At 39.3% G+C, this 23,627-nt stretch overlaps 1 protein-coding gene across 1 annotated transcript in view; it reads left to right on the plus strand.

Moving 5' to 3' along the window:
• The first annotated feature begins 17,800 nt into the window (after positions 1–17,800).
• Positions 17,801–23,627, plus strand: part of LOC122042831 (fimbrin-2-like) — a 35,071-nt gene continuing 29,244 nt past the window's right edge. Inside the window, exons 1-10 of the mRNA XM_042603154.1 lie at positions 17,801–18,125; positions 18,221–18,403; positions 18,507–18,733; positions 18,820–18,991; positions 20,573–20,611; positions 20,744–20,812; positions 20,917–21,033; positions 21,820–22,034; positions 22,994–23,146; positions 23,251–23,450. Of these exons, the coding sequence (XP_042459088.1) occupies positions 18,039–18,125; positions 18,221–18,403; positions 18,507–18,733; positions 18,820–18,991; positions 20,573–20,611; positions 20,744–20,812; positions 20,917–21,033; positions 21,820–22,034; positions 22,994–23,146; positions 23,251–23,450 (1,462 nt within the window). The 5' untranslated portion in view covers positions 17,801–18,038. The remainder of the gene's footprint in view (positions 18,126–18,220; positions 18,404–18,506; positions 18,734–18,819; positions 18,992–20,572; positions 20,612–20,743; positions 20,813–20,916; positions 21,034–21,819; positions 22,035–22,993; positions 23,147–23,250; positions 23,451–23,627) is intronic.

The raw sequence follows: 23,627 nt of genomic DNA on the forward strand, positions 1-23,627 counted from the left end.
TTGTGAATTTTATTATCTTATCATTACTTCCAATGATAAGTATGTCGTCTACATAGAGGCACAAGATAATATAGTCACTCTCTGTCGCTTTCATATTGACACATTTATCACATTCATTGATCTTGAATTCACATTCCTTCATGGCATTATCAAATTTTTCATGTCACTGCTTTGGAACTTGTTTCAAGCCATATAATGACTTCACCAATCTACATACCTTGTTTTTCTATCCTAGCACAGAAAACCCCTCAGGTTGCTCCATGTAGATTTCCTCTTCTAAATCTCCGTTTAGAAAGACAGTCTTTACATCCATTTGATGTATTTCGAGATTTCATAGAGTGACAATAGCCAACAATACTCTCATGGAAGTTATTCTCGACACCGGAGAATACGTATCAAAGTAATTGAGACCTTGTCATTGTCGGTATCCTTTGATTACCAATCTGACCTTATAACTTATCGATCGTGCCATCTGATTTTATTTTCTTCTTGAAAATCCACTTACAACCTAGTGGTTTATTTTCCGAAGGAAGATCCACAAGTTCCCAAGTGTGATTTTGCAAGATAGATTCTATCTCAGATGCAATTGTCTCTATCCAATGAGGTCTATCATAAGAGCCTACAGCTTCTGAGTAACTTCGGGGCTCACTCTCCAACATGAAAGTGATAAAATCCGATCCGTAGGATTTTTCTACCCGAGCTCTTTTACTCCGTCTAAGCTTAACCTCAACTGGTTCAACATCATCATCATCTTCTTCGTCTTGTGTTTTATTTACCCGTTTTGAGGAGCTAGCATCCTCTCGGGTCTTATACGGAAATACATGCTCGAAGAACGAGACATTTCTCGATTTGATTATCGAGTTCTTGTATATCTCCGGTATGTGTGACTCATACACACAAAATCTGTACGCAGTGTTGTTTTGTGCATATCCAATAAATATGCAATCAACAGTCTTTGGTCCTATCTTAATCCTTTTCAGATCAGACACCAACACTTTGGCAAAACACCCCCACATTCGTAAATATTTGTAGGGCAGATGTCTTCCACTCCACAACTCATAAGAGCTCTTATCTATTTTCTTCCGGGGCACCTTATTTAAAAGATAATTAGCTGTTAACACAGCTTCCCCCCACATGGACTCTGGCAATTCAGAGCTCAATAGAAAAATATTCATCATCTCTTTTAGAGTTCAATTCTTTCGCTCAGCAACTCCATTTTGCCGAGGAGTATAAGGAACTGTTGTTTCGTGTCCGATCACATGTTCAACACACAACTCAGCAAACGATGATACATATTCACCGCCTCGGTCACTTCGAACTGCCTTAATCTTTCTATTAAGCTGATTTTCAACCTCATTCTTATAAAAAGCAAATTTCTCTATAGCTTCATCCTTACTTTTGAGAAGATACACATAACAATATTTTGTGTTATCATCTACAAAAGTGATAAAGTATTTATTACTACCACGAGTTGGCGTGTCTTTTAGGTCGCTCACATCAGTGTGGATTAGGTCAAGTAGTTCATTACTTCTTTCAATATGTTGAAAGGATGACCTTGTCATTTTCGCTTCAACACAAATCTCACACTTGTGTTTTGGGTCAAGGTGGAATGTAGGTATGCTTTGCATATTAATTAATCTACGCAATACATCGTAGTTAACATGTCCTAGTCTACTATGCCACAAACATTAAGACTCAAGCATATAAGTGGAAGAACTTTCAGTTTTATTTATCTTAGGCATGATCGCCATTATATTGAGCTTAAACATTCCATCAGATACATAGCCCCTTCCTACAAACACTCTATTCTTGAACAATACAATTCTGTCCGACTCAAAGACAATGTGAAAGTCATGCTTGCTTAACAGTGATCTGGATACTAGATTCTTTCGAATCTCTAGACCATACAGCATATTATTCAGAGTGAGATCCTTACCCAAGATCATCTTCAGTACCACTTTTCCTTGGCCCATGATGTAATACCCTGGTTTTAAGATTCTGGTTAAGTATGACTTAAAAGGTTAGATGATACTATCCATATCACCAAGGTGTATCTTCCTTTTCGGAAGCCTAAACTTAAGAACTCCAAACTTAAGCGTGCTTGGCTTGGAGAAATCTAAGGATGGGTGACCTCCTGGGAAGTTTTCCAAGGTGCATGCGAGTGAGGATAAAACACGCTGAAAGGACCTCTGGTGGTCTGTGGAGCTAGTCGTCAACCTGATGGACAATTTTGGTGGCGTTCCCAGTTCGGTCTAGGTGGAGCCCGCCCGGGCCGGGGCGTTACAGATGGTATAAGAGCAATCTTGCGACCGTGAGTGCGCAAGTGGCCGGAGCACCTAGAGCACCACCTAGCGAGGGAGATTTTGGGATTTATCTGTGGTGTGATTCATGGTTACACAACGAGGACGTTGTGTCTTTAAGTGGAGGTGATTGTAATACCCCGGTTCTGAGATTCTGGTTAAGTATGACTTAAAAGGTTAGATGGTATTATCCATATCACCAAGGTGCACCTTCCTTTTCGGAAGCCCAAACTTAAGAACTCCAAAATTAAGCGTGCTTGACTTGGAGAAATCTGAGGATGAGTGACCTCTTGAGAAGTTTTCTAGGGTGCGTGCGAGTGAGGACAAAGCATGCTGAAAGGACCTCCGGTGGTCTGTGGAACTAGTCGTTAACCCGATGGACAATTCTGGTGGCGTTCTCGGTTCGGTCCGGGTGGGGCCCGCCCGGGCCAAGGCGTTACAAATGGTATTAGAGCGACCTTACGACCGTGAGTGCGCCTGTGGCAAGAGCACCCAGGGCATCACCTAGTGAGGGAGATTTTGGGATTTATCTGTGGTGTGATTCATGGTTATACAACGAGGACGTTGTGTCTTTAAGTGGGGGTGATTGTAATACCCCGGTTCTGAGATTCTGGTTAAGTATGGCTTAAAAGGTTAGATGGTATTATCCATATCACCAAGGTGCACCTTCCTTTTCGGAAGTCCAAACTTAAGAACTCCAAAGTTAAGCATGTTAGGCTTGGAGAAATCTAAGGATGGGTGACCTCCTGGGAATTTTTCCAGGGTGCGTGCGAGTGAGGACAAAGCACGCTGAAAGGACCTCCGGTGGTCTATGGAGTTAGTCGTCAACTCGATGGGTAATTTTGGCAGTGTTCCCGGTTCGGTCTGGGTGGGGCCCGCCCGAGCCGGGGCGTTACAGATGGTATCAGAGCAACTTTGCGACCGTAAGTGCGCCTGTGGCCGGAGCACCCAGGGCACCACCTAGCGAGGGAGATTCTGGGATTTGTCTGTGGTGTGATTCGTGGTTATACAACGAGGACATTGTGTCTTTAAGTGGGAGTGATTGTAATACCCCGGTTCTGAGATTCTGGTTAAGTATGGCTTAAAAGGTTAGATAGTACTATCAATATCACCAAGGTGCACCTTCCTTTTCGGAAGCCCAACCTTAAGAACTCCAAAGTTAAGCGTGCTTGGCTTGGAGAAATCTGAGGATGAGTGACGTCTTGGGAAGTTTTCCAGGGTGTGTGCGAGTGAGAACAAAGCAATCTGAAAGGACCTCTGGTGGTCTGTGGAGCTAGTCGTCAACCCGATGGGTAATTCTGTTGGCATTCCCGGCTCGATCTGGGTGGGGCCCGCCCGGGCCGGGGTGTTACACATGATGTATGAGGTTGCTGAGTTCCCCAAGAATAGTTTGTCTCCAGTGACTTCTTCGAAGTTGTGGAACAGCTCCTTGTTACAACACACATGTCTGGTGGCTCCAGTATCGATCCACCATTGTCGCGGGTTTAAACCGATCAGGTTCAACTCAGAGACCACTTCTTTACCCTTGCATCCTCCGTCTTGTATTTCTTATCCAGGGACTCCTACAGCTCCTTAGTCGTTCTCTTCATGCTATACACAGTATACAACTAGTCGGCAAGGCAGTTGAGGATATAGTTTCGGCAAAGAAACTCAAAATGAGTCCATACTTCCACTGTACTGATGGTTTGCGCATCAGCATCCTCAGCACGCTTGGGAGGGTCCTCAGTCAAGAACTGAGCCAGATTGAGCGTGGTCAGGTAGAAGAGCATCTTCTGCTGCCATCTCTTTAAGTTCAGTCTACTGAACTTCTCTGACTTTCCCCCATGACTGATTGGCATAGTTCCAATCAGGGCGGAGGGGGCCTGCACGTATTGAGTCTGTTGCACCTCAACATTTCGTTCCGTGATCATCTCAACAGAAGCGGATTTGTTTCAAGATTATTAGACACAAACAATCTGTTGCTGGAGATATACATGGTATTAGTCGAATTTAAATACTCAAATTAAATTCAACTTACAGCTGAGATGACCTGAGCTGATAATCTCAGGCTGCCAACAGGGGCTGGTTTCTGTCAAGTGATGAAGGCAAGCTGCGCCGTGTTGACAGAGCGGGCTGAGTGGCCGGGCGGGCAGGTCAGCTGAGTAGACAGTTTGTGCAGGAAGATCAGCCGAGTGGGTAGAGCGGCTGATTGGGATTTAAAGCCGAGTAGTCGAGCAGACTGACTGAGTGATGCAGACAAGTCGGGTTGTCGAGAGGCCGACCGGGTCGAGCAGACAGACCGAGCGGCAGACAGGTTGGGTTGTCAAAGAGGTTGGCTGGGTCGAGTAGACAGGTCGGGCTGTCAAAGAGATTGGCCGACCTGGCGAGCTGACAGGCCGGGCGAAGATCCCGAGCGGGCAGAGAAGTCTGTCGGTCGGATAAAGAGACCGATCGGGCGAGCTGACCGAGGCCTGCGAGTCGCAGTTTCCTGGAAACAAATTTGCCCACCTCCAGCTATGCTTCGAGGCTTATAAGGGTTGTTTGTTTCCTAGGATACAACGACTGACTGTGAATCCGACCAATCACTGGTGGTCACGACGAGTTGAGTAATACCCGAATGCTAACACGGGCACTCCGCCAAGCAGGAGATGCACGATAGAGGAGGAGGAAGAAAAATAGAGAGCCTTTGTTGTGTTGTGTCTACTCTGCTTATGATCGGAGCCTCCTTATATAGGAGCTCGGATCAATGGCCAGAGTTAATGATCTTAATGGTCATTATTAGCCGAGTAGCGAAACGACTACCGTTTCACTCATTATTACTCGGTCGGTTTTATTCTGCATTAATCTCGAATTTAATGCATCCGTTTCACAACAGCAAAAGATCTACGTGGCAAAATGTTGGTTGTTCCACTTGAGCAAATTTTGTCCCGACCGGTCTGGCATTCGTGTAGTCAACTTGGTTCAGTGCAATCCGAGCCCTAGATTTGCACCCCCCTGCACACCCACGCGTGAGAGAGAGTCTCTCCCAATGCATTTGTTCACATGCTAAATGTATGTGAATCAATATAAACAAACAAAAATACCTTGAAACTTCCAATGTGGGACTAAAGTCGCATTCACAATGGAGCATCTTTTCTCTTTCATTTCTTCTCCATTCACTTATTCAACAATCCCCCACATGAATGGAGATAGGGTAAGTGATAGCATTTAACAGTTAAGTCAAGTATAGGATAGGTAGGTTTTACCCTTTGAACCTTCCCTTGTGAAGATTTGGTTACTTATTGGCAGATAGTAGACACGATGTCCTTAAACTATACTGTCGTCTATGTAAGCAACGACAAATCTCACTCAAGACTCACCTTGATACAACTCAGTTCTTATGAGTGTGTTCGTTCTTAGCCATGAACACGCCTGGTTCTGTGAAAATCTCTAAGAATTGTGCCTCCAATTCTTTTCGAAGCGGCCCCACTTCTTTCTCACATAGGTGATCCCTCAAGAGTTGTCATCTACTCTTCTTGATCATTAAAAGCCCATCGGCTTAGCCTCGTCTAGTCACTGTTTCATTGGATTATCCCCCACAGTGTGTCTAGTCAGTGCAGATTAGTTGCCCTTTTGAACCTACTTCTTGGGATCTCCAGTCAGCATAGGTTGGGTGTCCTCTGCACTGATCACTGACAACGACATCAAGCTCATTCCTTGTGAGAAGTTTGCAACTAACTCTCGATTTAACCCTTTGGTTAGCGAATCCGCTAGGTTATCCTTTGACTTCACATAATCAACAGTGATAACTCCCGTTGAGAATAATTGTCTAATAGTATTATGTCTACGACGTATATGTCTAGACTTACCATTATACAGATGACTCTGTGCCCGATCGATTGCTGATTGACTATCACAATGTATGCAAATCGTCGGCACAAGTTTCAGCCATCGTGGAATATCTTCTAAGAATTGTCGTAGTCGTTCGTCCTCTTCATAACATTTGTCAAGAGCTACAAACTCAGATTCCATTGTGGATCTAGTTATTACAGTTTACTTAGAAGATTTCCAGGAAATGGATGCACCTTCTAGAGTGAAGATATATCCACTCGTAGACTTAAAGTCTTTTATATCAGATATCCAACTTGCATCGCTGTATCCTTCGATCACAGCAGGATATCTTGTATAGTGCAGTCCATATTCACGAGTATATCTTGTAGGGACCTTTGTGCCCGCTAGAGGAGGGGTGAATAGCGGTTCGTCGTGCTTGCGTCGGTTTGCTTCATCTTGATGATGATATGCAGCGGAAATAATGTACAAGACTCACACAATGCTAACAAGTAGATTTACTTGGTATCTACCTCAAAAAGAGGTGACTAATCCAAGGATCCACACACGACACGCTATCTCCACTATGAAAACCTCCTTCTTGGTCGCAGCTGGAGGCGGAGAAGCCTCGTACAAACTCACACTACAACACAACACTCACACAAGAAAGAGAAATATAAATACAAATGAATACACTCTCTTCTTGCTTACTTGTGTTTGTTGCTGCCTCTTGAACCTTGAGAGAACACTCTCAAGAGCCTTTAAGAATTGGCGGTGAAGATTGGAGAAAGTCGCTCAAGATCGCAGCAAAATTACAGGAAGAAAGTTCGCAAAGAACTGCGGAGAAAACGCTCCGCCAAGGCTTTAAACAGTGCTCCCAATCGATCCAATCCATCCACAATCGATTGCCACGTCAGTACCGCTCCATCGCAGCCGTCTATCGCTCGTTTCCTGCCCAACGACCACTTCCCAATCGATCGACCGATCGATTGGGACTACCTGAATCGATCGCTCGATCGATTCAGAGCCTTTCTGTGCTCTCGCGAGCGCGCGAGAGCTTCTGCTGCCCAATCGATCGACCGATCGATTGGCATCTCCCAATCGATCGTCCGATCGATTGGGAACGCTTCTGTGCTCGCGATTTCACATCCTAATCGATCGACCGATCGATTGGGCCTTCCCATAATCATAGCACACTCCAATCGATCGACTGATCGATTGGACCCTGGTTCAATCGATCGCCCGATCGATTAACTAGCCTGGACTTGACTCAAACTCAAGTCCAAAATCTCCAACCCAACTCCTGGTCAATCGTGACCTGTTTGGCCTCCGTGCCTAGCATTTGGCCATACTCGACCAACCTCGAACTAGCCTTCTAGCCTCCTCCATCAGCCTTGCATCTCTCGGATATCTCCCATCCTTCACGCCTTGTCTTCAAGAGCTTCCTTCGGCCTTATCCTAGTTATCGAGTTCTCCTTGCCAAGACACACTAGGACTTATCTTGCCAAGACCACATGCTTGGACTTACAATCTTTACCAAGATCACACTTGGACTTTTCGTTGTCTGGTTCCTCACCAGGACTTCCCAATTGCCTGGCTCCTCACCATGACTTCCTCCTTTGCCAAGATCACACTTGGACTTCCAGTTGCATGGCTCCTCACCAGGACTTCCTCCTTTGCAAAGATCACACTTGGACTTTTAGTTGCCTGACTCCTCACCAAGACTTCCCAAATGTCTGGCTCCTCACCAGGACTTCCTCCTTTGCCAAGATCACACTTGGACTTTCCAATTTACCTAACCTCCAGTTAGGACTTCCACCACTGCCTAAACTCCAGTTAGGACTTCCAATTTGCCTAACCTCCAGTTAGGACTTCCACCACTGCCTAAACTCCAATTATGACTTCCATATGCCTAACCTCCAGTTAGGACTACCATACGCCTAACCTCTAGTTAGCACTTTCTATACGCCTATCCTCCAGTTAGGACTTTCCCGGTCAAGTCTCCTGTCAACCTTGACCTACTTGACTTGTATTTGTTGGTTGCTACTCGGAAAACCTAGAGGTTCCACTGTACAAAAATTTTGTACAAAGCTCTGAACCTTTTCCTAGCTACCATGTGTTCTTTTAAATTAAATTTTGGATCGCCTGCGGAACTTAACACGTTTGATCCAAAACTTAATCTATTCGTTCTTTTAGGTTTTGACTTGGGTCTCCTGCGGAACTAAACACGTTCAACCCAAATCACCTTAAGTTATTAATTCCATTAAATATTAATTTCCATAATTGGTTCCCAGTACTGACGTGGCGAGGCACATGACCTTCTTGGATATGGGAGCAACCACCACCGACTAGACAAAACCTTTTATAGAAAGCTAATATTTAATTTCCTAAAATAACTTTAGGTTAACCGAAAAGAACAATCAAATCACAAGGATAAATAAAACAAAAAAAAAACACAACATCGAAAAACATATTCAAAATACTAGAACGTAAGCCTCTTGTATTTGGTATTATTTCCAAAAATAACTAGTATGATGCGGAAAAGGAAAAACTACTAGTTATACCTTCTAGAAAGACCTCTTGATCTTCTATCGTATTCCTCTTTTAACCTCGGACGTTGTGTGGGCAACGATCTTCCGAGATGAGAAACCACCAACCACCTTCTTCTCCTCCTAGCTAGGTTCGGCCACAAAGAAAGAAGCTTCACCAAGGAAGAAAATCAAAACACTAACCAAGCTCTAAGAGATGCTCGCTTCCTCTCCTTCTTCTTCTTCTTCTCCAAGTAGTATCCGGCCACCACAAGAGCTCCAAGGAAAGAGAGGGGTTCGGCCACCACAAGAGGAAGAGAGGGAAAGGATGGCCGGCCACACCAAGGAACAAAAGAGGGAGAGAAATAATAGAGGTTGTATCTCTTGAAGGCACCCTCACCCCTTCTTTTATATTCCTTGGCCTAGGCAAATTAGGAAATTTAATTACAATAAAATTTCCTTAATTTCCTTGACATGATTTAATTGAGAAAAATAAAATAAAATTTCCCCAATTAAATTCAAGTGGCCGGCCACATCATGAAGAACAAATTGGACAAGTTTCAATCAACAATTAAAACTTCCTAATTTGTTTCCGGAAATTTTAAAATTAAAATTTCTCTTCAAAAATCTCTTCATGGTTGATAAAAAAAATTTTCCATAATTTTAATTTTACAACATGTGAATAATTTTTAAAGAGAAAATAAAATATCTCACCAATCTACAAATAAGGAAAGAGATCTAATCTCTTTCTTTAATCTATTGTAAATCTTTTACAAGAGAGATATTTTAATTTTAATTCTCTTTAATAAATTATATCTTCCACATAATAAAAATTAAAATTAAATTTCTTTTTTAATTTAATTTGGTCGGCCCCCACTAGCTTGGGTTCAAGCTAGGGCCGGCCACCCAATCTTATACCTAGGCCGGCCCTAGCTTGGTTCCCAAGCTAGCTTGGTCGGCCCCCTATTGATGGGTATAGAAGGTGAGTATAGGTGGATATAGTACTCTATAAATAAGAGGCTACGATAGGGACCGAGAGGAGGAATTGGTTTTGGTCTCCCGATAAAATTAAGCATCCCGTGTTCGCCCAGAACACACAACTTAATTTTATCAATAATAATTCATTCCACTAGAGAACTATTATTGAACTACCGCACCAATCCCAAATTACATTTTTGGGCTCCTTCTTATTATGAGTGTGTTAGTCTCCCTATGTTTAAGATATCGAATGTCCACTAATTAAGTGAGTTACTGACAACTCATTTAATTAATATCTTAGTCCAAGAGTAGTACCACTCAACCTTATTATCATGTCGGACTAAGTCCACCTGCAGGGTTTAACATGACAATCCTTATGAGCTCCTCTTGAGGACATTATCAACCTAGTATCTCTAGGACACAGTTTCCTTCTATAATCAACAACACACACTATAAGTGATACCATTTCCCAACTTATCGGGCTTATTGATTTATCGAACTAAATCTCACCCATTGATAAATTAAAGAAATAAATATCAAATATATGTGCTTGTTATTATATCAGGATTAAGAGCACACACTTCCATAATAACCGAGGTCTTTGTTTCTTTATAAAATCAGTATAAAAGAAACGACCTCAAATGGTTCTACTCAATACACTCTAAGTGTACTAGTGTAATTATACAGTCAAGATAAACTGATACCTAATTACACTACAACCTTCTAATGGTTTGTTCATTTCCATTTTGGTCGTGAGCTACTGTTTATAATTTATAAGGTACTGATAACATCATCTTCTGCATGTGACACCACATACTATGTTATCTACAGTATAAATTAATTGAACAACTACAACTAAATGTAGACAATTTGACCAAATGTGATTCTTTATTCATAATGAATGTTTACAAAGCTTAGGCTTTCAGTATACACTCCAACAGTATTCTCATTAACCTGGTCAACCCTTTGACCATCTCCATAATCGGACGATTGCTCCAACAATCTCCTTATATTATCAAACATCAAAACTCAAATCCCGACTCAAGCTTGACTCAACTCAAGCTTAGTCAACTTGTCAAACTTGACCAAGGGAAATTGTCCCAACATACCTCAAGTACCTCAGTACTCTTGTTATTCCTTTCCAGTGCTCAACACCGAGATTACTCGTGTATCTACTTAGTTTGCTTATTGCATAGGCCAAGTCTGACCGTGTACAACTCATCAAGTACATCAGACTTTTAATTACTCGAGAGTACTCTATCTGAGAGATACTTTCACCTTGATTTTTCGATAGATGTTGACTCGTATCTATCGACATTCGTGCCAACGTAGTATCACCCTTGGTGAATTTCTCAAGAATTTTGTCCACGTAATGGGACTGACTAAGAATAAGTCATTCTGTTGTTCTAAGAATTTTGATTCCTAAAATCACATCAGCTAGTCTATGTCTTTCATATCAGGCCCAATGTGAATCTCACTCTATTAGGAATGCTCAACCATTTTAGGAACTCTTCATTTCTAATGTAGCATTTTATTTTGACTTAAATCTCAGTTCATGATGTATGTCCTAATAGAGTGAGACCTTCCTAAAGCATTTTATTTTGAAGAGTTCCTAAAATAGTTGAGCATTCCTAATAGAGTGAGACCCATATTAGGCCTGATATGGAATCATATCAGACCCAACGTGGGCCTGATATGATTCATATCAGGCTTAACGTGGAGCCTTTTTACTGATTCTTTATTCTTATATTTTAACACCTCTAAAAGTCAAAATAAATAATGGATAGTATATTTGAACTCCTTGTAACATCAGGAATCCACAGGAATTGAAATGGGTGTAATCTGAGGTCTCTAGGTCCATCAGTGAGTTTCGGTCAAAATCCACTGGTGGACCTAGAGAGCTCTGATTACACCCATTTCAGTTTATGTGGATTCCTGATGTTGCAAGGAGTTCAAATATGCTATCCATTATTTATTTTGACTTTTAGAAGGTGTTAAAATATAAGAAAAAAGAATCAGTAAAAAAACTCCACGTTAGGCCTGATATGAATCATATTAGGCCCACGTTGGGCATGATATGATTCATATCAGGCCCAACGTGGGTGTGATATGAAATTTTTTTGCTGATTCTTTCTTCTTATATTTTAACACATTCTAAAAGTCAAAATAAACAATGGATAACATATTTGAACTCCTTGTAACACCAGAAATCCATAGAAACTGAAATGGGTGCAATCGAAGCTCTCTAGGTCCATCAGTGGGTTTTGACCGAAACCCACTGATGGACCTAGAGAGTTCTGATTGTACTTATTTCAATTCCTGTAGATTTCTGAGATTACAAGGAGTTCAAATTTCTATTCATAGTTTATTTTAGTTTCTCTAAATGTATTAAAATATTATTAAAAAATTAACTAAATCTTAAATGTCGTTGATGAAAGAAGAGATAGGAAAGAGAAGAGGGAGAAAAGAAAAATGACAAAAAAATTTTGATTTGTCAGAAGGATAAAAAGGGAAGTGCACTTGAAAAAGTGCGTCCTTTGGTAAATATCAAAGTAACATACGCCTTTTGGTCAATTAAGATGTTTATGTGTGTGATTTGGTAAATTACCGTAATATTATGCTACCAAAAAGCATTTTGATAAACATAAATCTTCTTTTATGTCGTTACTTGTTTTGAATCTTACAATTTTGTAAGTGCATTCCCTCCCTGCACAAGCGCTTGGCTTCTCCTCATAAACAATCAAACCCTCTTCTCACGAACTAATAGATTTAGCCTCTTCCTCTTCCAAATGCTCTGAATGCCCTAAGTGATAGGACGACAATGGTAGTGGCTCTACCGCCCAATACTTTGACGTCTATGGCCCTTAAGTACGCTTCTCTTCCCTTCTTCTTCCTCTTATTTTTCCTCCATTTTTTTCTTTCCTAACTATAACTTTCATGTTTTTTTTAAGAGGTATCTTTTTTTGTGCACGGTATAAGCTGTAAGATAGATGAATTACACTGAACTAAGTTATTCATATGTGAGCATAATTTATACGTGTCGAATACCGAATCTGTCAAGATAAAATTTATCTAAGTGAATGAAACAATATTTTACTATTTGAATCCATTTTTACTACTTATTCAAGTGTATAATAGATGCAATCTAAGCTGCATCTTCTATTACCACCCCACAGGCAGTATGATTGGCAAAGAATAAATATTAGATCTCTCCTCATAAGATGAGCGCATCTAGGAATTAATAGCAAGCACAACAGCAGGAAAGCTAGCTAGCCATCATGGAGTAGTATGAAATGAAATGCGCACCGAATCATTTGTTATTGAATCGATTGCTTGATAGGTGATAATCATGATTTAGCTATATTATTTTGAATCATAATGCATATTTTTATTGGTCTATTCATAGCTTAAACTCATATTTGCATTACATTTCATAATTTCATTTGATTTTGGGCCTAATTGTAAATTAGCCTATTTTCATGGTATTTGATGCTAATATTTGTTTATTATTTTGTAGGCATCAAAAGGGTCATGGACCCGATCAGATCAGACCACATTTGGGCTCAAATCTAGGGCTAAACGAGGTGATCAAGCTTTGGATTGATTTGGACAGTCCATTGAAGATTGGAGAGATCTGAGCCATCCGTCAAGTATCTGGTCCATCCGACCTAATGAGGAGCAGATCTGGACCGTAGATGAAGATCGGTACACTTGGATCGGATTTTAGGTCATCTTTCACCGTTGATTTAGCTCTGAAGCATCCCAGCCGTCCGATCAAATCTGAGGAGATTTAAAAGGCCGCGTGAGAAGCTACAGTGTATGGGCTCGGCTTCGTGATTTTGGCACTGTTTCTCTTCTTCTTTGCGCGACGGTCGCAGCTCCTGTTCACCATTCCAGATCTGAGAGTGAGTTTTCTTCATCGGCGGCGATTCCCTGAGCTCCGGCGATCATCGTCCAAGGGCACAGAAGCGGCAGGGGCGTTCTCCAGTCCGCGCAGTTGGTCTCTGTCCATTTCACAGTCCGGATGCAGGGTCGTTCTCCGATCCACGATTTCCATCATCACCGGAGCTGTATGGGTGTTCTCTGAGGCTCCGACGACACTCCCGTTTCCTCATTCCATCAGCAACTCCAGAATCGATCTGATCAATCGATTGGTGTCGCAAATTCCAGAACTCAGCGCTGTTTTCTTGTGCGATGTAGATTCCATTCGGGTGTGAGCTAGAAGGGCGTTCTCTGAGGCGATGAACATCTGGCTGGATTAGTTGGAAGCTCAGGATTCAACACCGATTACCAGAAGGGCGTTCTCTGCGGTGGTTCTGTAGTGACAGCAGGGTGAAGAAGCTTGTGGCAAGGTTTTGGTTTGTGGAATGATAGGGTTTTAGTTTTCTTTGTTTTATCTTCGAATTGTTTTTGAACTGGCTCAAATCTGATGATCTGATGATTTGAATCTTTTCTTTGCAATTTGGTTCTGTTTAAGTTCTTCTTCTTCTATAATTCTGTTCTGATTTCTTACCTGTAGTTATGATTTTGTTGAATTTCGGCAATTCAAACCCATAATCAGCTACTTTAGATGCTTACAAATCTGTTTGGATTACTTAGCTTAGCAACCTGGATTCTGTTAACTTCTGTAATTAAATCTTTATTTTTAATTGCTAGATTAGTTTGTAATGTAGTTTTTGTTTAGGATTAGAAGTTAAGATTGACACAATCTTGTTAGTTTCAGTTTTGTAGTTAGCGAGGTTTTTGTTCTGTTCAGTGATATTATAACTGGGATCATGCTTACATTTGGACTGCTTAATTTGATATATTGATTGATACCTCTGTTCAATATAATTTTGTTTGATCTTATGAGTTTAATTGTCAAGTTGAATTTTAGTTGTTCATTGAAGATTTTGTTGATTGTTTTCCTTGTTTTACTGATGCATTGAATTCGAATTTAATTTCAATTAAATTGATATTGAATTCATCTTGATGATATACGAGTATAATTAAAACCAATTCTAGAAATAACACACACTCACTAGTTATCCTTTGAGAAAAATACGACTTGGGACTCCTTACTACGACACGTGTCTTAATTTTAGTGAGTTTCTAATCTTTATTAATTTGATGCGCCTCGTGACATACAAAAAGGTAGACACCAATAGGATAGACAGTTCTCTTTCTGTTAGCAAGAATTCACTTTTAGAGAATATGCTTGACCTAATAGACGGATAGGATTTCTTGATTATAAATTCGCCGAAAGTCTTCTTTTCTTAAGGAAACTCTAGAGAGAATTCCTATGACATTGTTAGGGGTGTAAACGAGCCGAACCGAGCTGAACAGTATTAGGCTCAAACTCGACTCATTTAAGTTATATTCAGGTTCGAGCTCGGCTCGAGCTTGAATCGAGCTTTTATCACAAGGCTCGAGTTCGGCTCGTTTTAGAATTATCAAGCTCGCGAACAGCTCGAACTCGGCTCGTTATTAGCTCGATTATCAAAGTTAACGAGCCTAACTTGTTAAGCGAGCTTGGGTTTGTTTTCGGGCTCGTTTAGAGCTCGTTTTTTGCTCGTTTTTTGGCTCGTTTTAAAGCTCATTTTAAGACTCGTTTTAGAGCTCGTTTTTTTGGCTCGGTTTAAGGCTCGTTTTAAGACTCATTTTTTTGGCTCGCGAGCCTATAAACGAACATGTTCGCGAGCTCACGAGCCGAATATCCTTAAGCTCAAGCTCGGCTCGATAAAACTGTCGAGCTCGAAATCGAGCTCGAGCTCGGCTCGATAAGATAAACGAACGAACTCGAACGAGTTTTTTTTACCGAATCGAGCTTCGAATAGCTTGCGAACAATTTGGTTCATTTACATCCCTAGACATTACCACTCCGTGGGCTTATTTAGTATAGGCTCATTTGGTGTATTCCTTTTCATAGCCAAATTTGAAAGAGAAGAGTTGACGCTGGTGCTATCTTTCTATAACCTCCTATGATCGACTACGGTTGGCGTTTTGATCCGGATGAGTAAAGACAGTAAATGACAATTAACTGGCCATTTAATATTGTCTAAAGTCGGAGCTCCTATAAAAGACGAGGCCACGATCTTCAACAAGATGTGTGCAAGAAAAGTGATTTTTGTCCACCTTCGTTCTCACACTGGTTTTCCTTTATGTCATGCATTTGCTCGACAGATCCACTCGTGATAGCAATCAAGTATACATTCAGTTCACCATGACTATCAATGTTTGGTGGTGATCACGATTTGTCATTGGATTATAGAAAATAGATGACCCATGACAACCTCTAATCATCGCCGGAGACGGGGTGAATCTATTTTAAGGATGCCTATTTCCGATGGGGGTACAATAACCTACTTGTGCTTGATAAATACTCGGCAGTCGAGGACGCCTCTTCCTAATTTGGATAGTCGGGTGATTCCACTCTCGGCTCAGCTGCGACATCTACTTGGGAATACTTGTCGAGTACTCAGCTTTCGTTCTTGACTCGACATCGACTCCCCGAGCACTCTGTAGTTAGCGCTTGGGTGACTTTGTAGTTTAGAGAGCTTAGTACTCGGGCAACTTGACACTCGGAGTACTCGACCAATTTAATGTCGAGTGATGTAACTTCTACTGTACTCGTTTTTCCAGTCGGACTCGGAAAGCATAGGAGTAGTAGACCTTGTAACACTCAAGAAATGGGAAAGCAACACAACAACTTCCACTCGGATGAATTTTGAAATCACTCAGTGTAGCTCTGCCGATCGAATTAGAAGCTTACTTGATAACTTAAGATTATCCACTTAGATCACTTAACAGATAAGATTGATTTTGATTCTATAATTTCAAATTTAGATAATCTCCTCTATCTCCGACAACAAAATTATAATAAAACTGAATTTGATTCTGTAATTTTAAATTCATATAATTCCCTCTATCTCCAATAACAAAGTTGTCCAATTAAGATTGAAACCTAATTTAGAGAAAAATCTTTATGTTTGAAATAATGAACTACCGAATGCTAAAGTCACGAGAAGAAATTTAAGGGGAGAGCGCGGGAGAGATTAGATTCAAATCAGTGGTCAAGAGAAGAGTAATTTAATGGCCGTCGCTGTCACGAGTAGGAAAGCAATGTAAAGTAAGAGTACTTGATTCATTGTCTCGCCAGATAACCGGACCCAGTCCGGGTCCTTTCTCCTGCTTCTATTATTAGATGTATTAGCACCAATCAAAATGAGACCCACATCAAAATCCTAGAATCTTGGTGTTTCGTCCCTCCTTTTCTACGTCCCGTCTTTACTATTGGTTAAAAATAAAAAGAAACTTTTATTTTAATTATTGTAAAAAATATGTTCAAATATAGCATTATATAGCAGTTGACTACAACTGTTGTATTAAAATACAGTTAAAATTATTTAATTTTAATTAAAATCGCTTGAACACTTATTTAGTAGCTATAATTATAATTATTATAATTGTAAAAATATGTTATAGTTTCTATAAATTGTCCTAATTAGCTTGTAGAAATTACGGATATAATAAGTGTTGCAAATAATGTTAAAATAATTTTAATAAGTTAGAATAATTTTAATTAAGTTTAAATAATTTTTAAATAAATTTGTAAAATATTTTAATATGATGATGCTTATATAATTTTAATAAAGTTAAAATGATTTTATTATGATTATAACTGTCATAAATTATGATCATAACTTTTATGGTCGTGTCAAAGTAATTTTAATTAAAATGGAGTAACTTTAATTAAATCTATTTTTAACAAGTTAATAAAAAATATTTCAATATAATAATGCCTTATATAGTATTTTTAATCAAATTAAATTTAAAAAAAATTAAAATAATTTACTTTAACACGCTATAATAATTATAAATATAGCTACCAAAGCAATAGTAATAAAGTAATAATATTTTTTATTTAAAAAATATAATGAATAATGTTCTTTATGATATATTATTTTTAAAAATAGAGTATTTTTAAAAATAAGAGACTCGTGACATCTTTTTTTAATATTGCCGAATTATATCTACAATGATTTTACCAGTCATTTTAAAATTAATTTAATAATATTTTTATTAAATTAATGTGTGGGCGTTGCTCAAAATGAGACGTCCGATTTGATCGGTGCTCCTACATCTACCGTCGAATCTTCATACAGAAAATTAAACCCGTCCATTAATGCGCTGGTCGAGAATACGAAAAAGAGCCAGGCGAATTCTTATTTGAGCTCGAAAATATACTGCTCCCTTTTCCGTTACAAAACTCTGCTGCTTTTCACGCTCTCTGCAACCGAGCTCTGAGCTGCCGATTGCCCAGTCGCTTTCTCTCTCCATCCCCCATCTCAATCTCACCTGCACCCACCTCGCACTCCATTTCGCCTTCCACCACCCTCCCATCGTCACCACGCCACCGCCACCACCCGATTCTCTCTGAGGGAAACCACAGCAGGAAGTTCCCTCAATGGCCGGCTTTGAGGGTGTGGTCGTCTCTGATCCCTGGCTCCACAACCAGTTTACCCAAGTCGAGCTCCGATCTCTCAAAAACCAGGTACCACCACCGACACCACGATACTTCCTCTTTCATTTTGTTTCTAAACATTTAATTTTGTTGATGAAAGACTTCGTTTTTACTCCAAATATTAGTTCCTTTCCGTGAGGAACGATGGCGCAGGCAGCCCAGGGTCTCTCACTCTTCGCGATCTCTCGTCCTCGATGTCCAAGCTTAAGATCGGCGGTGGCGGAATCACTGAGGATGAGAGGGCTGTCTTCCTGAGAGAGTCCTACCCCGACCTCGATCGTCATGTCGATTTCGAGCTCTTCCTTCGGGTCTGTTCTGCTGCTTTGTCTGTTTCTTCTCTTCTTACCTGTCACGAATCTGTGTTCTAGTAGCTTTAGTTGGCTCTAAGATTGGATCTGTCTCTTCTTGAAGGTGTACCTGGAGATGCAAGGGAAGGTTGGTGCTAAAAGCTCGTCCTCAGCCTTCCTCAAGGCCGCAACCACCACTCTCCTCCACACCATCAGTGAATCCGAGAAGGCTTCCTACGTCTCCCATATCAATAACTACCTCGGAGATGATCCTTTCCTCAAAAAGTACCTGCCCATTGATCCGATGACCAATGATCTATTCGAGATCGCCAAGGATGGCGTCCTCCTATGGTGATCCATTACCGAGTTCTTGTTGTATTTCCGTTGATTGTTCTTAGACATTGTTTGTTAGTAAATCAATTGTTTGGCATGTGCAGTAAACTTATCAATGTGGCTGTTCCTGGGACCATCGATGAGCGGGTGATCAACACAAAAAGAGTGTTGAATCTGTGGGAGAAGAATGAAAACCTTATGTTGTTCCTTAACTCCGCCAAAGCCATAGGTTGCACAGTGGTTAATATTGGAACACAGGATCTAGCTGAAGGGAGGGTGAGTATTTTTTTATTTATTGATATCTTAAAACATTCAACTTCTAATGTTCTGCAGATCTTTGGGTTTTTCCTAGTAAAGTAAAAGAGTCCACAACTGTCATGAATTTTCTTTTGGTATTCTTCTTTAGTCTTGGTTGAACGGGAGCTTTGGCACAATGGTAAAATTATTGCCCTTGTGCTCACGTGTTCGTGTCACGTAAACACTCTCTTGTAATGCAGGATAAGACTGTGTATCATAGATCTAATGTGGTTCGATCATTCTTCGTGATCCTGCTTTAAAGAGAGCTTTGTGCACTGGACCACCCTTATTCTTCTAGTCTTGGCTATTTGTATATTAGTTGTTATTCATCTGGTTCGAAAATATCATGGTTGATTTTGAAGGTTTCAATTAATCATATTCTTATTATCTTCTCTCTCTAAAAAAAATCAATACCTCTTTGTGATCTCTATGCATTTTCTCATAATATCAACACAACTTGTATACTGGAAGTATGAGAAGTCATGTTAAATATCTTGAAAAATTGAATATATTTATATTTCACCTTAGATAGCTTACTGGAAAAGGAATATCCATGGCTTAGAGATATGTACTCTATGTCTTGAAAGCACCTACACTTTAAGGGCATGTTTGGTTGAAGATTATTGTTGATAACCTGGTTATCTACCTAAGGTTATGTTATTTAATCTTGTTTGGTTCAAGTAATGAGTGATTCCCAGGTAATGGAGCATGCCCGCCATATCAGCAAATGAGGGATATAACCCGAAATGTGATTATCTTGGAAGTGTGAGGTTTTACGTGATTTCAGCATTAACAAAAAAAAAGATTTTTTTTTTTCCCAAAATGAGTATTCCAAAGGTTGAGCCAAATAACATTAGGTTATGTTTTATTCTCCATAACCTTGGTTATGTGATTATCTGCTAATCATATAACCAATGTTATGGCATGATAACTTGAACCAAACACACCCTAACTATGTTGTCCCTCGCCAAACTTGGTATGCCACTTTTACTTCTCTATATTTGTGATTTGTGTTTATCAAGGTCAACTACATATATTATCAAGACCTTGATAAACACATCTATATCTTCTGCTAATTGTCCTATCAAACAAATTAGTTGATCACTCTCCTGTGAAACCAAATTGATTCTCAAAAATATTTCTCATCCTTCTTTTTATTTTTTTTTTCCAAAATTTCATGGGCATGCAATTTGTAATTGGATAACAATATTTGACCTCACTACTAATTTGTATTTTGATCATATGTGATTATCTTGCCAATAACACTCTGTCATAGTTCTTCAAATTCAAAATGTGTAACTGAACTGGATTCTGTAATTGTACATGGTAGATCCTTCAAACAAGATTGCTACAAAGCTCAGGATGTTCCTTTTCCTTTTATTGACTATTCTGTTTAGAAAAGATTAAAATTCACAAATAAACGGACATAATGACAAGAAAGGGCAAAGAATCACAGTAACTTTTCTGACAAAGACATGAATTATTCGCAAGGATTCTGCTAGTTTTGTTGTTTTGATATGCTTCAGCTATTAATTTGCTTTTTGTTCATTATGTTTTCAGCCTCACCTTGTGCTTGGATTAATATCTCAGATCATCAAGGTATGCCCTATTATTGAGAATAGTTTCAATATGTTATTGGAGCACAACATACTGTTATAAATTTTAATTTCTTCCCAGCAATTATTTTAAAGAATGGATGCTGACCTATGTTTCTGATTATTCCACTGTTAGATTCAACTTCTAGCTGATGTTAACCTGAAGAAAACTCCTGAACTTGTAGAGTTGGTCGACGACGGAAAGGTTTTTGATATTTTCTCTCTTTTGTCTAGCCATCATATATTTGAGAACTTTGTGGGTTGAAAATTTTCTATGTAAATTATCGTTGTTTCATTTGGATGTTACAGGATGTTGAAGAGCTAATGAGTTTGCCACCGGAGAAGATCTTATTGCGGTGGATGAATTTTCAGCTCAAGAAAGGTGGCTTCAGGAGATTGATAACCAACTTTTCCTCAGATGTGAAGGTATAGTGACAGTTTGAAGGTTCATTCAAGTTCAGTATGTAAAATTCTTCTTCCTGTATCCCTTTGTATCCATGTGCCATCCTCTCCCATTCATTTTCCTTTTCCTTTTTTGTCTTAATAGAGCCTTTAAAACATAATCATAGGAAAATGGTCTTAATTAATTTCATTTCCTAAAATGCCCTAGCATCAATTTTTTAGATAGTGCAAAGAAAGAAATTGTTTTTGTGTTCCCTCCTATCATTAGGAGCCACAACATCAATTATTGATCTTTTTTTTCTCCAAAATTTGCTTGGCAAAAAATCTAAAGGCACCCATTTTATTTATATTATCAAAAGAACGCTCCTCTTTCAAAATTTATCAAAACAATGCCCATCCATATTTCCCATAACTTGATACTCAAAATGGCCCTTTGTGCTCCTCCTTTGAGCAACTTTCACCAAAACTGCACCACTTTGAAATAACTTTGACTAAAGCTTCAAGGCGGTGAAGCTTTGATCAAAACTGCTCTCTGCTCATGCTCTTAGGATAGTGTACCTCTAACATGGAGCAACTTTGGCCAAAGTGGCTCCACCAGGCCAAAGCTGCTCCACCATGGAGCATTTTTGACCAAAACTGTCAATGTTTTTCCAAGTTTGGGTGGATATAGTTGGTGAATGAAAAGTTAAAATTCATTTAATCTTATTTTTCTTATTGGTATCATTTGTCAAACAGGTAATCATTACCACTTTTCATCAACAAAAATGTTAAAGATTACTAGTGTTATTATTATGGTCTTTTCTGTTGCAGGACAGTGAGGCTTATGCATGTTTACTAAATGTTTTGGCTCCTGAGCATAGTAGGAAGCCATACCCGAAAACTGTGAAAGATCTTCTTGACAGAGCAAAATTAGTGCTTGAACATGCAGATAGGATTGGTTGCAAAAGGTATCTCACCCCAAAAGATATTGTGGATGGTTCACCAAATCTTAATCTTGCCTTTGTTGCCCATATTTTCCAGAAAAGGTAAGGTACTTTGTCTATTATATTCTATTAGATATTTGGAGTTTCTGAAATATATATATTCTAATTTAGAGAATTTACCCAAACTTTTACTTAATATCTTTTTGACATCTTTTACATGCTTATACCTTACATTAACGAGAAATCAAGATTAATCCCCTAGGTGCACACCCCTTTTACCTTTTATCTCGTTGTAATTTTATCTTTTTGGGGGTAAGAGAAATGGTGGGCCACCAATAGGTACTCATATAGCCATTGGAATTGACCAATGAATATAATTCATCTACAGATGACTTGGGTGTTAAACTGCAGGAAAAACTGCAGAGTCTATAAGTTGTCATGCAGGAAAAACTTCAGAAAAAAAGAAAATAGGTTGATTGGTGTTTTGATCCATGCCTGTGCGACTGAGCCATGTGGCTGATTCAGCAAACCTAGCAAAAGATCCTGCATCTAAATAGCGTGAAGGTTGACCTTCCATAGAAGATGACTTTGGTGTTAAATTGTTAATTCATCGACAGATGGACGATGGTGATAATGTAATTTTTAAACGTTATGCACATCCAAACATAATACATGGCAATAAATATATCTTTTTAAATATTATATGACTCAGAGTTTACATTCCTGTTCTAGATACTAAAACAATCAGAAACATATATCTTTGTGGATCTAAATCAACTTGATTTGAAGCATTTTGCTAATTTTGTTCTATACAAGCCAACAATTTCAATCATTATTAGTGTTAATGCTTTCAGAAATCTTAATGTCTCCAACCATCTGTTATTTTCAGGCCACATGTTTATTTTGTAATTCTTTGTCCTGTGTATTTCTGATGTATGAATAAATGCTGTATTATTAATGACAATTCAGTGTTTAATAGGCCTTTGACCAGTGAGACCTCCACATATACAAATAACTATCTGTCTCCATGACAGCTATATCTAAGTATTTTTAACCTGCAGGAATGGGTTGTCGTCCCAGATGAAACAGATCACCTTTCTTGAAGCAAATGCTGACAGCCCACAAGTTTCAAGGGAGGAGAGAGTATTTAGGTTATGGATTAATAGTCTCGGAATTTCATATATAAACAATGTGTTTGAAGATCTCCGAACTGGGTAAAGAATATCTAACTCTCGTGTAGTCTGATTACTACTTGTTTGTTTATTAGGAGACATACAGCAAGCATTTTTACTAATATATTGCTAAATTTAACATGCAGATGGGTCCTCCTTGAGGCCATTGATAAGGTAGCACCAGGAATAGTTTGTTGGAAATCTGCGAACAAACCTCCAATAAAAATGCCATTCAAGAAAGTAGAGAACTGTAATCAAGTTATTAAAATTGGGAGACAACTGAAATTTTCTCTGGTGAATGTTGCTGGACATGACATAGTGCAAGGGAACAAAAAACTAATATTGGGTAAATATCATTACTTTGAAGTGTGGCAGCCATCTTGATTAACTACCTAAATCAACTAATTGTTTGATGTAGAGTTTAATCTGGAAACAATAGAGATTTGAACTCTTTCTTTTAGTAGTTTAGTACCAGTTTTGCTAAATCATTATTATCGATTTACTACTGAATATCCAAATACAT

Source organism: Zingiber officinale, chromosome 2A, assembly GCF_018446385.1.
Source record: "Zingiber officinale cultivar Zhangliang chromosome 2A, Zo_v1.1, whole genome shotgun sequence".
NCBI lineage: Eukaryota > Viridiplantae > Streptophyta > Magnoliopsida > Zingiberales > Zingiberaceae > Zingiber > Zingiber officinale.